Source organism: Odontesthes bonariensis, chromosome 13, assembly GCF_027942865.1.
Source record: "Odontesthes bonariensis isolate fOdoBon6 chromosome 13, fOdoBon6.hap1, whole genome shotgun sequence".
In the NCBI taxonomy this organism is placed as follows: Eukaryota; Metazoa; Chordata; class Actinopteri; order Atheriniformes; family Atherinopsidae; genus Odontesthes; species Odontesthes bonariensis.
Window position 1 is genome coordinate 10,989,870 of NC_134518.1, and position 19,374 is coordinate 11,009,243.

Consider the following 19,374-nt stretch of genomic DNA (forward strand, 5'->3'; position numbering starts at 1 on the left):
GCTGTCAGACAGAGGTAATGAATCTGTGCTGATAGCTGATATTGAAATAAAAAGAAAATACTCCATGAGGTACATTATATCACTGTTTATGGAAATGTGAAGAGATTAAAAAATTTTGGAGCTCAGTTAAAGTATATCTCTCAGATCACAACTTACCCTATATTTTTATGCCCTAAGGTATGTATTTTAGGCATTTATCCAGATGACTGTTCTTTACCTTGTAAGGAAAGAAAAATGGTTGACCTTTGTTTATTGCAGGCCAAACGCTGTATTGCATTATGCTGGAAGAATGGTGGTTGCCCCTCTTTTAAGGCCCTGTCACACTGTTGCGTATGAGAGAAGCATATGAGTTGCGTATGAAAATTATCACTCATACGCTGGTATACGCTGACATACGCCAGGGGAACGTTAGGCATAGGTTGTATACGTTTCAAGCACGCTGGCATACGTTGGCATACGCTGAGGCAGAAATAAATTTTTGAACATGCTCAAAACTTTTGTGCGTATGGTTAATACGCTAAGCATACGCTGAATACGCTAGAGGTACGATATAGGTACGTTAGTGATAGGTCGAGAACGCTGGACATAAATTGCCATATGTTGGCATGAAGGTGTACCGTACAGCTAGCGTATTTATAGCCTCCGCCCGTCTGCCGCCTCCATCTCCGCAAGACGGGCGGAGATGGAGGCGGCAGGCAACCGACGATTCACGGGAGCGGTCAGGAGGAGGAGTTGGGGATCTTGATCGCTCAGAAGCATGTAACTCATCAGCCGCAGGTGCATCAGGCATTTCAGCAGGTTTGGGTGAGAATGATTCTTGTGTTTTTTTTGCCTTTTCGGCCCAGGGCCCGGGCAAACGACGATTGCTTCTTGGGAGGCATGATCGAGATGAATGTCTCCAGAGATGTTGATAGCGCGTCGTCTACTGCAATAATGGAGCAATGTGGAAAGGCTGCTGATATAGGCGCGTTGAAACGTACGCTGGGCATGCGCAGTTCATATGCTACTCATACGCTAGTCATTCTTTATTTTCAAGGACTTTTCGTGCGTATGAAAATTATATTATTAATTTTCATACGCAACTCATACGCTTCTCTCATACGCAACAGTGTGACAGGGCCATTACCCACTGGTTAAATAACTTAACATCGAGTTTGGCTCTTGAGAAACTGACCTATATTGTTAGAAAGAGGGCTTCTTAATTTTATGATATTTGGAGGATATTTCTGGAACTGTTGAGGGAGGGAGAATGAGATAATGAAAATTATTTAATTATTCATTGGGAGTGCAAGCTGTAACCCTTTTTTTATTTGTTATTATTATTATTATTATTATTCTTATTTATATATGTGTTTATTTACTTGTTTATTTTTTATTATTTTCATTATTTCATATTCATTGCACAGTAATTTGCTGTCTAATTACTGCAGTTTATTGTATCTTTTTTAACCCCTGAATGATAACGTGAAATAAAGCAATCTGAACATGCACATGATCACAATAGATGTGTGACTGCAGATAAGATTACCTTAAAAATCTGTTTTTCCCATAGTAAACTGTATGAAAATGAAAAACTTACAGGTATGTTGTATCTTTACATGTTCTTTGGATGTTGTTATATTAACATGAAAAACCAATAAATATATGTTTAAAAAAAAAAAAAAATACTCCATTAATGCCGAAAAAAGGTAGGATCATGGACAACTGACGGGATATCAATAATTAAAGGTAGGGTAGGAGATCCTGGATTTTGAGTCCAGCGAAGCTGCATTTTGAAAATACACAGGTAAAAAGTCCCAACCCTTTTCTTCACTTTCCCCCGAAGGCACGCCTCTAGAGTACATGAACGCGCACGAGCACGAAGGTGCACGAGCGCTGTTCTGACAGCAAGCATCGATCGTTAGTATTTAGTATTTAGTTTATGCTAACTATACGTTTAATAATGCTAGGTGCTAGCCAAGCTGGCTCTAGTTTAGCTTCCTGCCAAGCTTCTGGACGCGTAATTCGTTCACGGAGCAGGGTACACGCACAGGGGGAAGGAGGGGGAGGGAGGAGCAGATTGCAGTTTGATAGACGGCATCAGAATCCAATCATTGTTAACGGTCCGTTCAGTATGATTGGATAGTGTTTTTCCTAGATTGTAGGTTCTAGAGGCCACTAAAACTTTTCATATTTGTGTCAAAACTTTTAATTAATTGGTTGCAATGGGGGTGTGAAGAGTATTTCAAGCAATATGTAAAAAAATGTTCCAGAAAAAGAACCCCTACCCCACCTTTAAGTGGTCAGTCAAGTTTATGCTGCCCTTTTTTTAATTTCCAAAAATTAAATCCAGACAAGACTGAATTGAATCAACATTATTTGGCAAAGTGAACCATTTTGACTGGAACGCAGTGTAGAATAGATTAAAGATATTCAGCTGAGATAAAACATTAAATATCTGAACCTGTTGAGCTCCACCATACAAAGAAGCTTTACAGCTACATTAAAACAAACTGTGGACTATGAGCCACGTTATCACTCACTTGATTTGCTGACAAGTCCGTTCTACACAGTTGACACTGGATCGAACACACAGTGGACAGTTATTCAGTCAATATGGATCAGAGAATATTTCATCAATAAGTTCAATTCGAAAGGTCATGATAATACAAAATGAGTCAAACTTAATGAGCTAATTTGACAACTTTTTATAATACACACTCATCTTGAGCATTACCTTTGATCTCCTACATCCCCTCAGGGAAACATCTGTAGCATTTAGCCACTAAGCTCTATACTACACTCACCAGATAAATGCTAATGTCTGTTTGATGATGGGTAAGTAGAGTACAGAAGGATTTTAGCGCATTTTCACAGAAGATATCATTGATAACATTGTAAGATAGGGTGCTAAGACTGTCTTTAATACTGCCCAGCAACACCTTTTATGACAACCTCAACAATTTAAGTTTGACGCATTGAATTTTTGTGGCAGGAAGTACGAGTCTTACTTTCTACCAATAGCCACAGGTCTAGCTCAAGATGAAATTGCCAAGTGTCACCAAATCAAAGCTCCAAGCTTTATGACGCTGTTATAGAATGTACTGATGAAATGCCCTAGTCCACATGAGTGTGGACAGATGAAAATAAAAAGTCTGAAAGACTCACTTGTTGGTTTTTATTTTGAGATCTCTGCCTTTCTGAAGCTCATGTCCATCTTTGTACCAGCGGAAGGAAGGGCTGGGATTCCCCGACGCCTCACACTTCAAGTACAGCTTGTCCCCTTCCATCAGAGACTGGCCTCGCATCTGTCGCAGCTTAGGAGCAGAAGCTGGACATTGTGGGACACAGAGACAGAAGGACAGATTGAGAGGGGGACAGAGATAGGAAAAGTAAGGGGCGTGGAAAGAAAATTCAAAGCTTGCATTATGGAAATTAGCTAAAGACATTCAATTAATCCATGTTTTTAATTGTGTGAGTGCCTTTGTGTGTGTGTGTGTGTGTGTGTGTGTGTGATTATGTGAAGCAAACGGTTTTAGAGAAGGTTCAGATGCTGAGGTCAAAACCTGAGGAAACAGAGGAACAGAGGAAAACTCCATTCCATTTCACCAAGAACACGCACACGTACACACACACATGTATTCCCGGCTCCACAACCTGGGCTTAAAGTTAATTAGAACCCAAAACCAAAAATCAATGTTTAACCTTCAAACAACCCTTTGAAGCGGTGTCCCGCAGTGAAAGCCTGGCCAAAATGCCCTCACTCCAAAGGCCCTAAAAAGTCAAACTGGTCCTCACAAACATAGACATGCACAGAGGAAAAGCACCTGAGTGAGGTGTGAGTCCTGAAAAGCAAAACACAAACAGAAAGCTTACAGAAAAGGAAAAAAAAAAGAACCCTGTCTCAGAAACTCTGCAGTAGATTTTCACAATGGAGCAATGTGTGTGTGAATGTGTGTGTGTACATGTGCTTCATCTGTCCCTGGAGACTTTCACACTCTCTCTTCTCTCCTTAAAAACTACAACAGACTGCATCACTGACACCAGCGCAGGCAACACGAGCACGCACGAGCTAAAGCAAAGAGACAGCTCAGCACCATCTCAAACCATAGATACACGCATGCATGGACACACACACACACACAGAGCATGTGATTTCACCCACATGCCTCTGTGCGCTAATAAGGGCCAAACACACGTATATACACACGCAAACACTCACACAGAGTAGTGCTAGGACACGCTTGATCAAACACAAGACAACTGTTGTGCAAGCTCAGAGCTCCTCTGCTGCAGCTTCCATTTCTCCTCATATAGATGCAGTAGATACACTTTGTACATCAAAGAGGATATATGGTGTGTGTGCTGGGGGGGGGGGGGGGGGGTCACTTTTTTCTGTGCTTGAGAGCATATATCTGGGTATCTGACATCACTGCCAACTCAGAAAAAAAACACAATCCTGGCAATTTTTTGGGGGGCTTTCTGGGTTTTGGGCCCTATATATTTGAAAACGTGTCACTGAGTGAGCTGTTCAGATTTGCAGGGTAAAGTTACATCACTCCACAGATTTATTCCATCTCCTCCCTCTGTATCACCCGACTTCAACTTCAGATTATGCTGCATTGGCCGTGTGATGGGAGAGGAAAGGTAAAACACTTTTGCTCTTGCTTGTTGCTTTGCTTTTAACATCAAATCTCATTATTATTCATATAGTTACGGTTACTGAAGAAATACATGAGCTGTTAATGCTCTACCCTCACTTTGTTTGCTGTTTTAAATCCTAAAAAGGAAACCTGACTTTACTGAAATCTGAGCCATTTTGCATTTTGTAACTCAGTGAGTTCAGCAGCGGTTACAAAAAGAAACATTAGTGAAACATTGACCATAAAAGCAACAGTTTTAATGTTAGCAGCTAAAAACTGAAAAAAAACAAAAAAAACAAAAAAACAAAACAAAGACGAATGGCGAGACAGTGAAGTCAAAAGCTTATAGAACTGATATTTGACAGAGGATTTAGGATTAGTGAGTTCTCAATGGTGTTATTAACTGGCCGGCAACAGTTTAACATATGACTCATGATGAGTTTGTGCCTTAGAGAGGAATCAGACAGCCAGCTGTCTTTGGTTAGATTGCAGACGTGGGAAATGAAAGTATTGGAGAGTAATATTGCCAGTGAAGAATTTTCTTGTTTTCTTGTTTGGTGTGTGGTATGAGCTCTCAGGTTACTTACTGTATGTTTTCTCATACTATAACGACATGCTCCAAAGGTTATTACTGTATGTACTTACAGATCTCAAAAGAGGTGGGTCACTCCACGTCTTTAAAATTATCCTGGAATAGATCTGTAAATTATTGGATGGAAAAATGGGCTGCTTACTGTAGTTTTGACCAAAGGATGTCACAGACATTTCATTAAGACCTCAGAAAGTTGTGTCAGCTAGTGGAAAAAAGGGCATATTATGTCTCCTTTAATATCAGAAAGCGTTGGTCTACATGTATGTGTACGTCTTGTCAAGCTAACAAAAAGAAATCAAACATCCTGTTCTGCTTGTCCAGTTTTAATGTCTCTGTGTCTTTCTCTCATATGTATGCGGGACATAGTTGAGGATTTCCAAGCAGGAGGTGATCATGATGAATGGCCTACATTCAGTCCAAATTTGCCATGTTTACATGAACAAATTATTTCTGTGTGAAATCATTTGGATTAGAGATTGAAAAAATAGGGAAAATGTGGAAAATAGGCCTGCCTGCTAATCTGTTGGAACAAAAAGCTTGCACAGTGGATTCATGTCATACCCTTCAAACAATATTTGCACGTCTGCTACTCTAAAATGGAGCTGCAAACTCAAAAGCACACAGGTCTCATTCTCCTGCTTTTTCCAAACAACGCGAGAGTAAAACTAGACCAGCAGCTCTGTTCACTCGGTCCCCCTTCCAGGAGCAGACTAGGAGCCTGTGGATGAGAGTCTCAGGCAAAGACAGGTGGGATACAGCTCCTTACTGAATTTATTTTTCAGAAATGGATGAAAGAAAAATGAAATCGAGATGTTCCAACTCCTCTGAAGCCTCCAACAAAAAAAGGTGTCCATCACAAACCAGTCTTGTTTTGCTAAATTTTTCTTAAAAGTTTCCTAAATAGCTTTTTTTAAAATATAGTTTAGATGCACAGTGACAGGAAACATTTGGTTTTTTGGTCCACATAAACAGCTGTCTTTTTCTAGACTTCTCCTCATTCAATACATCTTCGTAAACTTGGTCACCAGCATTAATTTCTTTTCAGAAACTGAAGCAGAGCTGTGAGGCCAAATTCAGTGAAATCCATTTTGCATTTTGAAACTCAAACCTTCACGGTCGAAGTCAGGTAAGCTGAATTTGAGAAGTGACAGATTTTTACTGTGAATCGGCCGGACTGCTTGATCAGCATGACAGATGTTGACTTGGCTGCTCTGAGCACTTACAAAATGTTCACAGCTCCAAGCAGCTACCCCTCTCTGCCACTTTGTTATTAGATGAGTCAATCACTGCAGGTTAGGTGGGCGAAAATAACTGGAAAAAATAACTGGAGAGATTTTATTTTTCAACAAATACATTCAAAATGTCTATGCTGTCAATGGTGTTATCCTGCTAAGAAGATCTGTCTGCGTGTGTGTGTTTGTCTGTCCAAAGTTTGATATGTGTCATTCTGAGCTCTAGTGTTGTCATAAAACCATTAAAAACATCAATGAGCTGCACTGCTGCAATGGTTGACATGTTGTTTCATTATCGTTCACACACACACACACACACACACACACACACACACACACACCCAGATGCACAGGTTCACTTTCAGAAATCCTCACTTCAGCATCGAAATATGTATTAAACCCCAATTCCAAAGATGCTGGGAAGCTGTGTGCTATGTAAACAGAAACAAAAGGTGATGATTTGCAGAGCCCACAAATCAATATTTTGTTCACAATAAAAATGATCAAATGGTGAAAGTGAGACCATTTTTACTATTTCTTGAAAACTATTAGCTTATCTTGAATTTGATGGCGGCAACACATCTAAAAAAAAAACATCAAGTTGGGCCATTTTACCACTATGTAGCATCCCCTCTTCTTTTAACAACAAACACGTAAAAAGTCGTGTTAGCAAGGTTAAAATAATACATCTATATCTCCGTTTAGGATTTTCTATCTGCAAAAAGAAAGAAACTTGACAGTGATGTCGTCAGGAAGCACATCAACAGAAAATAAAATTCCAAAGAAATGCAGGCATCTCACAGCATCTGTTGTAAGATCATTCATTTACACAGAAAAGTGCAGAGAAAAAAAATTTAAATCACATACTGTATTTCATTCCTTTTTAAAGTCACCCTCTGCTAAATATTTAGTTTTTCATCTTTTATCCAGAATATGCTTTTAGGTGTTACAAGACATTATAAGCTAAATTGGCCATCAGTGCTATTGCTGAGGATCTCTGCACCGAATCTGCACGGAGGAATCAAACTACTTTGCATACGTTGACAGGAACTAATGAAAAGAAAAGCTAGCGCAAGCTAAAGCAAGGGTTAGCCATTAGGACGAGCTTGGCCAAGCAAGAGGGCATTAGTTTGCTACTGGTGGCTGGATATGTAGGTGGGAGTCAATTTAATATACTCATAGATAGATCCCCATTTTTCTGACGAAGGAAAAGGATTAGAGTCATTTCAAAGCCATTTTGAGGCAATGAGATGTTTTCTCAAAAGACTTTGAAATGTATGATTCTAAGGAATACAGATGAGGTTTTAGGGGATTAATAACTGCTGAAGTGGGACCTAAATCCCAACCTATAGGAGGATAGTGTTTGCTAGAAATCATTTCATGAAACTTACAATAAAGCGTACAATAAAGAACAGTTACCAGGATTCTTTATTATTTTCACAAAAATGCATCAAATCAGACCTCCCCCATTCACTCTCTTTATTCCAGTTATGACAAATTGTTTTCTGTAGGAGCACTGAGCAGCCTGCTCGCTGTTTTCATCCAGCATTTTGCTTTGGATATTTTGCAGGAGACAATTAGGAAATCATGGGAACTGTAATCTAATAACAATGTACCATATGTGGACAAGAGATGAGATTTTACAGTGGGAGGGGCAACATTAGGCTAATTCCAGCAGCACAGATCTGACATTTAGTTTCACAGTGACAAAATACCTCAGAGAATAATAATCTTTGTTTGCACTGCACTTTTCAAAAGCAAGTTGCAAAGTGCTTCACAGTCAGGAAATACATTAGAAGTGTAAATGAACTCAAAATGGCACCAAACACAAGAAAGAAGACGAAGCATGGGGACACAAATCACACAACAGTCAGATATGTATGTAAAAAGTCTTGCAAATATACAGATTTGACTTTTCCTTTCAGAAAATCAGTCAACCATCATTAGTAAAATCCTGTACCAAAGTCGGAAAAAGCATACACTGGCTTTAGTTTTTAACATGTATGATTACACTGAGGCAATGCAGCACTGGGAAAAACCTTCAGAAATGATGACTTAGCCAAAACCAGAGTTCATTTAAAATATGTGTGGGAGTCAATCTTGAGAAGTGTTTCAATGAAATGTAGGTCTCAGGAGATTAAAATATATTTCTGAAGCTTGGCAAAACACACAAGAGTAGGAGGTTGAGACACATTGGAGGAGAGGGAGAGGACAGCCTGTATGACAATACATTCAGCGTTGTTAACAGTCAGGCTGTTAATCCCTTCAAAGTATCTCAGTTGGTCTTTCGCAAGACAAGTACAGAGCCAGCTTCTACTCAGTCCTGTTTCCACATGGCAGAAACTCTTTCTCACCTTATTACTGAGAGTTATACTGACTGTTGTCACTGTCATATCTGTGCTTTAACTACACAAGTAGAACAGGAGTTCTATTAGTCAGGCTTAGACCAGTACTACATAGAGGTGGAAGAATCTCTCAATACTGTCCTAATAGTTTTATATGGTGATGGTAAGAGAGATACCTGTAACATGGTGTGCAGAAAGAAAGTGGGGACATGTAATTAAAAGCACAACATAGAGGACTAGATGTTGCACCAGAAAATCAGACCAAAATCAAAACCAAACTCGGAGCCCTTCAGCAGCTCTTTATGCTTATCATTTCACGAGAGCCAGATCAATGTTGATTCTTGTTTGTTGACGCATTAAATGCGATTTATTCAGTAGGACGAGGAAAGTCGAGAAGACCGATTTCAAATGAACTCTCTGCACCACAGGAGCTCACATGCACTAACATGCACACACAAATGCCACACACAGAGGAAGAATAGCTTTGTATCTTTACACAGCAAGTAATTGTTGACTGCTGTATTAAAGTTCAAAATATTGTATATTATCTATCTTGTATATAAATTAAACATGAACATTTTTGAAAATCTATATTTAATTTGTTATATCTGCTGCTGGTTAGGTAAAGATTATGTTTAAATACAGAAATGTGTGGTTTCTGAACCACAACAATAGACCACTGGCTTGTAGGCAGAGATGGGTTATCTCTGGGTTATGGGTTATATAATCTATTATATTTCTTTTCATATAATTGATGAACACCGCTTTAATATAGAGAGCCTGCTAAGAATTATTGCCATGTGTATTTTATGTCGCTGAAACATTTCCTGCTGTTGAACGTGATTGCATTAACAGGTCTATCTGTACACTGGAGGCACAGCTTCCTTTAATTGTATTTGCGACATTTCAACCAGTCCCGCTCTTCCTCAGGCATATACCCACGAGAAGGAAATGAGGGATGTACATATGAAGAAAAACAACCAGAGACATATTCATCGAATCACATTTAACTTCATTAGAAATGTATGCAACATGACATATTTGACTGTCCTGAAGCTAATTTAGATTTAGTCATAGATTTACAGGGGGGGCTTTCCTTACACAACAAGCCTTTTAAAACTGCTTCAAATAAATCCAACAGCTACATCGGTTGTTTGTTTGTTTTTCCAAAGAGAGACTTTTGGACTTTTTGTTGCCTGGTTAGTCTGAGGTGAGACTTTCAGACTTTCATGAAGGTAAGTGTGAATGTGAGCAGAGAAAGTCAGCCTGATGCAGCTGCCAGAGGTCAACCTAGTTGCCAATGAGCTCATTCCTCTCTGGGATCCTGTCCTCTGGCAACGCAGAGGCTTTGTCAACCTGAGAATGTTTGCTGAAAACCAGAAATTAACCTTCATGGATGTGACATCCATCTTTATTATGAGTGTGACAGTGTGAGTCAGTACAAAATCCCTCTATGATTTGAACTAATTTCAAGCATTGGTCGCTTTGGGTATTCAAAGATACTAATGAGTTTGTCCTTCATTACACTTTATCAACTAAAAACCGTGTCCATTGTGTATGATAAAGACTGTGGGATATTAAAATGATTTGTTTATTGTAAAGGTTATTTTAATTAGACATCAAAGCCTTCAGTTCATCATCATTATCTTGAAGATAAATTTAGAGGGGATTGCTCCATATAAATTGATATTCATTGTTCTCCTATAGTTGAAAAACGGTAACTAATAGGTTTAAAAGCTGTTCCACACAATCGACCTCGCTGCACACTACAACAGTTTGATGTCCTGAGACCAAATCGTAAATATTGAGGAGAAAGTACTAACTCCACATCTTCAAACTATCATCTGTGTCAGAAACACATGAACACCTATAGAGTACATTCAGGTGTGACGTGATGTTTCAAAATTTAAATCGAATTTATATTTAAACCCCACTTTTTGGCCTAGACCTCCATTTTTCCTGCAGTAATTACCCAAAACACACGGATGCCTTAAAAAAGTAGGAAGACCAACCTGCTTCAAAGCTTTCCATTTGCTGATGTGTTACTCCTTCCATCCATTTGTCGTACGCTCCCATTCATTTATCAGTCCTCCAACGGGCTGACTTTTTTAATATTCTATTTCATTTCCCACATTTTTATTAATTTTCCTATATATTTTTTCAGATTTATTATGAATCGTATCAGCATATTTTTATAGGTTTTTATTTACGCTATCTTTGTCTTTTATATCAGAGTCTATTAGACTTTATCATTATCTTTTTCTTTTCTATTGTTCGATTGATGTTGACTGATGATTAAATTCCAAACACTGTATAATTTTACCACATTAAATTTCTCTGTGCATGATACATTATTACGTTCTTATTTTTACATGATATTAATGTAAACTATCATAGTATTTAGTTAACTCCTTTTTCTTTTTAAACGTCACCAACATGTTTCCTAATCTCAGACAACTTGATTTGTTCAAAAGGTGCAACACAAATAAAGTTTGGTTGATTGATAACATGTTGATTGAATGTCTCGCACAAAATCGGGGAACAGAGACAGACTATCAGCTGGACAAACGGTGACTGATTTATGGGAAATAAATGGGGCAGGACAAATCGAACGTGTGGGATGGAGACAGACGCTTCCAGATTCTGAACACAGGAATACATTCAACGTTTCAAGTACTGAACATACCATTAACTAAAACCTGCATTACAATAAGCTGCCGAGTTGGTTTGAAAACAAAAGGGATCACATTCACATATTATCCACGACTGACCGTTTAAGTAGAGGCGTGGAAATCTCTTTATTTCAAAGTGCATCTTGAGGCACATATAAATGATTCTGCACTGATGCAGAGAAGGAGCATAATTACACAAAATTACCATATATAACTGTTACCTGGTCAGCAGCAAAGTTAGCACAATAGGTTTGTGAAGCTCACTGGAAGTGACAAAAGAGAGAAAGAAAAAAAAACACAAAACATACAGAATGTTGGAAAATGTGGGCAAACTTTGGGTGTTAGGGTCCACTGGAAATAATCATCAAGACACTGTTAACTTTGCCCTCAAGCTCTGAGAGGGTAGAGAATCATCACATCTGTGGCAGCATTTACAGCTAAGGAGCTATAAACTGATTTGGTTGGAGAGAACTTTGAGTTTCTCCAGCTGTTTAACACGATGGAGCCGTGGCATAAGCTTCCATCCCGAACTTCCCTTTACAGAAGCGGCTATAGCGGCACTCAACTGCGAAACTAAAGTCCAAGTAAAAAAATCAACTTTACAGACGCAGTGCCTCAATTTTTATTTTTTTTCAAGTGGCCTGTCGTACACATCGTCACACTTCTTCTGCTGTTTGACATCAGTGAGGATAAATATCAGTATGAGTTAGGATCGGGATGAAAGGAGTGCCTCAGCCTAACCATCCACTGTCTAGTAGGCCATTTAGTTGGAGAACATCCAAATAAGCTACAGATCTCGTGGCCACCATCAAATCCTCCTGAAGATTTAGCCTATTTTGGCAGCAGTAATCGCAAACATCCAAAGAAAAATCGTTTCACGTTGGTACGTTTGAGATGCCGTTTGATAAAGAATTACTGTTATGACTGCAAACAATAAAAATGAAAGCCTGCACAAAAAAAATTGCATTATGCTTTAAAAGAGAAAGTGAAGGAGACTCTGAGATCCATGTGCACAAACACAATTAGAGCAGATTCACACATCCCACACAGAACAGGCACCAAGCAAGTCCTAACAAGCCTAACTCTGCAGCTGCAGTTTACACTGACAGAGGTTTTCCAGCATTCTGCATGTGCATGAGTGTGTGTGAGAGTGCACAAATGTGCGCACCTAAATCTCATTGTTTGCGGGTGATCCATGTGTGCGATTATCTCGGAGTGTAAATGTGTACTGGATGTGTGCGCGCAGTGCAAGTTGCTGATCCAAGCCGTCTGTATCACTGAGTGATGGAAGAACTCTTCAGTGAGAGCATAGAGGGGTGGGGAAGGGAGCCACAAACGGACGGCAGCATCTGACCAATAGCCTGTGACCGGGCTGCCTCACTATCCAATCACACGTGACCAGCGCTCTCATCGGCCGTCCATCAAGAGGTCCTTCTTTCAAGGTCAGCTGATGCTCCCTCCCTCCTCTCCTCCCTCTCGGCCTCACTGTCCATCAGAGCAGGCATCAACAAAATTGATCTAATTTCTTGCAAAGCATGATCCAATAACAGTGAGTGATATGGAAGCCAAACCAATTAGGTGTGTTCGCAGGCAGGTATGGCACCCTGAGAAGCCATGGCCAGCGACATGCCTGCACGCATGGGCCAAATTTGTGTGTGTGTGTGTGCGTGTGTGTACGTGTGTGGAAAAGACATAGAGTACATTCATAAAAATGTACATGTGAAGATGAAACTGAGGTGCGTGTGTGTGAGCACGCCTGCATGTGGGTGTATGCACAAAAGAGAGAAGCTCCTTCTATCTCATTCTACGATCAGTGGGATTTCTGCAGCGCACAGCTGTCACCATGGAAACCAGGAAGGGCGCGAGAGATAGAGAGGAAAGGATGTAAGGCAGAAAGAAAAGGCAAAATAAGATTGAGAAAGAGTAGGGAAGCCAGTTTGTGTATGTGTTTGTGTGAGAAAGGGAAATATGGGGGGGTTGGTGGTTGTTGCAAATATCTATATAACTTCTGCACAGCTGCAATCCCAGGGCAACCCTGTGTGTGTCTGTGAGTGCCACAAATGCTTAGTAATGTATTTGACTGCCACATCCACTTCTGATGAAGAAAATCATTCTGTGCAGATGTGTGTGTGTGCACAGTTGCTAGAGTGACTATCAATAAATCATCCCCTTTCCCCCCTCTCTGCTTTTTGCAGGACACTCACGCAGACTGAGCTGACTTTGTATGTTATCTTTGGTGAGTACATTGTTCAAATGGCAGCAGTGAGATCTATTTAGGTGCAAATACACTCATCAGATTCAACAGAAATCTGGCCTTTTTCTTTCACTAAACACACACACAACTACACACACAGGCAGTCTTCCGCACCAGATGTACAGTCAAACCTTTTGTAAGAGATACAGAGAGAAGGGAGTGGGTGTGAGAAAGCAAGGGAGGAGGAGAGAAAGATTCAGGGAGAAGGTGTTACTGAGAGGAAGAAGAAGAAAGAGATAGATAGATAGATAGATAGCTAGATAGATAGATAGATAGATAGATAGATAGATAGATAGATAGATAGATAGATAGATAGATAGATAGATAGATAGATAGATAGATAGATAGATAGATAGATAGATAGATAGATAGATAGATAGATAGATAGATAGATAGATAGATAGATAGATAGATAGATAGATAGATAGATAGATAGATAGATAGAGTTAGTTAGTTAGTGATGAATAGTTAATGAAGGGCTTGCAGGCAGAACGGTGGGGAAAAGCTATTCTCTCTGCCCCCCCCCACTCAGGGATCTGAGTCGTGTGCAAGTCATTCTGCTCCCCACCTGTCCTCCATTTATCTTTCTTTCTTTATTTTCCTCTCTCATCCTGTTCCCTCTTCCTCAACACTTTCTGTTCCATCTCTCACCTCCGCCTCCCTTCCTGTTCTCATCCATCCTGCTATCTTACCGCTCCCTCTTCCACTTCTTATCCTCCACCCCTCACCCTACCATTTCTCACCACTCATCTCTCTCCCCCTCTCTCACACACACACACATCATTAACTGAAGGCCTGTAACGCAGACTAACAGCCACAATTCTCTTGATAAGGGGATTGAGGCATTGATCACATCTGTCCTCTGAAGGGAGGTAAAGCCTCTACAGAAGAGAGATGATGTCTCTGACTGCCTCTTTGAAAGACCGTGTAACAAATATAGACTGACCACTGTCAGAAGAAGCTTTCAAACTTGGTAGAAAGATGGCATTTTTTTCCTTTGTCCCATTTCTTGTCTGTATATTCTATTGTATGTTAACAAAAGTCATTTTCAACTGATACACAGATGACACACAGCTCTACACATCAGACTACTACACTAACTTATTTGATGATGAGAGCCTGCTGAACCCCTGCTACGCCTTTGATCAGTGAAGGCCTCCCCTTGGCTGAGAAATTGAACGAGGGTGCTGAGAACTAAAAAAAAGAAAAAAAAGAAGTGAAGCCACTAAAAAGATGTTAACCAGCAAAATAGGATCAAACTATCAAGTAAAGCTGTTATCTGTCCGTTAGGTTATTCGAAAGTTTGGTAGCTATGGTAGTATTCTACTACCTACCATATGCTGTTAGGTTTCACGGCTTTAGACTTCAGTTTAATTAATTTTCAAAGCGGTCACATGATAGACTGTAAAATGCGTACAATATTACGTAGTAAACTTCAAGTGAGAGAACTGAAGTTCCGTGTTTTCCAGAGTCCTTGCACTTTTCTTACTTCTGTGATTACCTACTTTGCTACTTCGCTCCCACCTGCTAATGCTTTGGGTGAGAAAACGATTAAATTTTTTACGAACTACAAAGTTTTATACTCAGTGGCCTTGGATTGTGTCATGTGGCAACCCTACAGGACACAAAACAGCTGCCTGCCAAAGCATCTACAAATTTGAAGGGATTTTTCTTATTTTTCTTACCTCTTTGTTTTACTTTGTTGTACTCAATGTCTTACCTGCTGTTGACAGCGGTCAGAGCGCTCTCAGTTTGGAGAAGCAGAAACTAATCCTGATGGACAAGCCGACACCCGCTGAGAAGGAAGACATCAGGAAAACACAATTTTGGCCAACAACTCAAACCTAATAAAATTCATAGCGTTTCAAGCAATAACTAGATTTTTATATAATATGTTATAACTTCTACATATTATCATGTAATATATTATCACCAATAGAATATTTTTACACTGCTTCACTTCAGAGAGCTGTTTATTGTGTTACTACACTTTCCCAACAGCAGAACGTCTGGGTTGAGGCTCACAGCTCGAACTGCAATGAAAATCTTTAGGTTTGAGTTGATTTAGAAAGGCAAAAAATGAACTATTCTGTGGCACTGATCTGCATAGCAATGAGCTTGGCTTCACACCCTCTGAATCCCCACTCTGTGAGCTTATAAGACCCTGACTACTCGTAAGTACTCCACATAACCCCACTCTGAAAATAAATTTAAAAAAGTCCATTCAAGCTACGCGTCCACCCTCTTTCTACAAATTAGGTACAAGCTAAGATGGTCAAATCTGTATCAAATGAGTAGCTGAAACAGCCTCTGATATTCTGTTCAACACCCTCTGGAGGAGTTTACTAAGAGGTTTCCAGAGTGCTAGAAGGTCTATAACTTTTAGCTAGAAGCTTTACAATCAAGTAACAAACAATATAGCATGCTTGTGTGGTGTGTAAAAATAATATAGCATCTAAGTGTAATAATGTGATGCAACAAATGTGGTTTAATCCTACAATAGTGATCAACTTATAAAGGGAAGCATTTCACAACAGGAAATATTAAAGGTTCTAATTTAATTCCGTTTTTTATGGTTACATCATATAGTAGGGACAAACTTTAAAACATTTTATGTGCCATCTTGTTTCACTGCTCACAAAACATTAATGAGAAGAAGCTATTGCTCAGAGAAGAGGCCCATCACCAGGTTAAATGGCACAGCATGTAAAACATGCTCGACCTAGTTCCAGTTTTCTTTCTTGTTTACCTGAAGTTGTCTCTTAAATGGCACCCACGGCACTAAATTCCATTTATGATTAGGTCAGAAAACAGAAGATGTGAGTCTTTGTTTGACGGGTACTACTGAGCAATGAAATCCCACTGGTATTTCTAGTATTTTGTGTCCACTACAAGTTACGCTTCGCTCTGAACTGAAAAAAGGTTTATTGAGGATAAAATCTTCACTTGGCATCTTTGCATGTTGGCAGCACTAGACAGCAGTGAGAGGGACCAGTTTTACCATTTAAAGCTGAATCCCAGGAATCCAGTAATGTAGCTTCAGTAAAGTGATCACTGCATGCTGCCTTATCAGCCGCTCAGCCTGTGATGCCTTTTACCAAAGGGAGCGAGCAACAAAGAGGTTTGTTGTGAGTCCAACTTTCACTGAACAGGTTGTACATTCAGTATCTGCTGAAGAGATGGTCACAGACTCACTCCTACATTGTTTTTGTATTTTCTAATTGTTTGATAAGAAGTCTTTATCATATATCAGATGTCTTTTTTTTAGCAAATATGACATGTTCATGAAAAACGTGAATATACAGATTTCTGGTCTTTAACAAAATGTGCTTAAATCACAGAGGGACAGTCCTTTGACATTTAACCTCTTCTTGACAGTAGTCAGAAGATAGTGTGTCTGTTTGTGATGGGAGGGTACATTATAAGCGACTGAAAAATTAATTAAAACGATCGGTTTTTTCAGCAATAATTTATGGAAATTAGAACAGCGTCAGGAACAAGAGAGCAGATTATGTACGAAGTGATGTCTCAATCTTTCTATATTAGTCCCAGGCAGCCTGCTTTGGGCACCTCTACTGTTTTACGAAATGGTTAAAATAGTATTGTGTAAATACTGAGGAGCCAAGCATTCTAACTTAAGTAGGAGAGCTGTATGAGCTGGTTTGCAGGTGACACACTATAGAGTAAAGAAAATGCAGTACTGAAGAATAATAGGAGACCTCCGGTGTGTGAGGTACTGTACCACTGGTAACAGCAAATAACTGAAAGGCCAGTTTTGGAAAACGATTGTTTAAAAAGAGGAGACGGAGACAAAGTAAACTATGTGAAAAGAATGAAGAAGTAAAATAAATGTAAGCATGTATACAAATTCATCGGCATATCAGCACAATTCTTCAACATTGTGAAAGTACCATGATGAAATGGCCATAGATGGCGAGCTACTGCAGAGAACTGGTGCTACTAAATAATGTGACTAATTTTAAAGATGCAGCTACACTTTCTGGCAAGAGTCGTGAATGTTAAGATGGACAATGATCCAGAACATAGTAACCCAAAAAACTCCTTATAGCAAGGAGCGATCTTCAGGGGTGAGATGATTACCTGACCTCGACCTGAGTGAACATGCTTTTCACTGATTGAAAATAAAACTGAGTGCAGGAAAGACCTTTGAAGAAACAACAACTAAATGTGACTGCACTAAAGGCTTTGCAAAGCATCTCAAGGGACGGAACTCACAATATGTTGATGAGCAGGGGTTCCAGACAGTTGTTGACTGAAAATTATTTAAACTTTAGTATGAAAAACAATCCTTATATTTGTAATTATGTTTGTTTGTCCAACGACTGAAGGGTCTGTAGTATGAGAAGTGCTATTAAATGGCTGTAATTCCTAAAAGCTATTGCAGTATATATCAAAGCTCAAAGTTCAGGTTCCCATCGCATCATAATTCCTTTGTCATCAATTTGTACAAAGGCTAGACAACAGAAATTGCGTTACTGTCCCATTACTTAAGGACCTGACTAGCCAAAAAAATACTCAAGACAAGACAAGAAATGACTCCAGGGACATTTCATACGGTAACAAGCAACAGCCCATGAAAGTTCACAAATACATGAATAAGCAACTAAAACAGTTTGTGCAAGTTCATGATTTATTTCAATTTGAGTTAGCTTTACTTAAATTTAAGAGCTTGTCTGTTTTATGAAATTGCTAACTGCTTTTCTGAAAAGAAAGAAAAAACCAAATGTTTCCATCTCTGACCTGAGGCACTATTAGACTAAGTGCCTCGTGTGCACCATCAGCCTGATCTCATGACAGAACAAGATATCGCTACAATGGCCTTGAAAGCACAATGCTGCAGTTTTACATGAAGGCTAAAAAAAAGTCCCATGTTTTCCTTACTCTACTCTGTATACAGCTTACATCGCGAATCTTCAGCACGTCAACGTTCTACGTCTCTATTTGTCTTTTTAATGATGTCCACTTCCCAGGTCTTGCGAGTGATAGATAGTGATAGTGATAGGTAGAAGAGCTAATCCACAAACAGAGAGCGCTGCTTTGAGACTCCTGAACATTTTCCACTGTCATTGTACTTTTCAACTTTCCTCCTACTTGTGATTGCGTACATTTCTACTCCATTTCCACTCATGAATTGTTATGGGTAGAACCTTAAAAGGAAATGGTTAGGGCTAAAATTTGTGTATTTGGTCAAAATGTTACTCCATGGTCATCTTTCTATCCATCCATCCATCCATCCCTGAGCTGTTGTTTTCTGTAGGGCAACCTTTGGTTGAAACAATGAGGATCGCAACCAATAAATAGTCAAATGTATAAAGCATAACTGACCAAAGCAGTCAAAAAGTGAACCTGAAAAACCATTTCATTGGTTAGAATTGGGCAACATTTCTCTACATCTTTTCAATTAACTGGTGGTATTTTAAAATAGGAAATTCGGATTTATCCTCTATAGTCAAACATGTCCTCACACGATAAAAGATGCAAAAAGAAATCCTGTGTACAGCACAATCTCACACAGACCCATAACAGTTCCGTGATTACATCTAGAGAGACAGAGGAGGACATCTAGAAGACAGATGAAGATACTCTACTCATCAGCATCAAAGATCACCACAACAAAGAGAGATAAAGATAGCCCA

General features: G+C 39.4%; 1 protein-coding gene across 3 annotated transcripts in view; it reads right to left on the reverse strand.

Moving 5' to 3' along the window:
* Window positions 1-19,374, reverse strand: part of nrg2b (neuregulin 2b) — a 57,091-nt gene that overhangs the window by 29,312 nt on the left and 8,405 nt on the right. For all 3 annotated transcript variants that reach the window (XM_075480934.1, XM_075480935.1, XM_075480933.1), the window contains exon 2: window positions 3,148-3,310. In XM_075480934.1, the coding sequence (XP_075337049.1) occupies window positions 3,148-3,310 (163 nt within the window). The remainder of the gene's footprint in view (window positions 1-3,147; window positions 3,311-19,374) is intronic.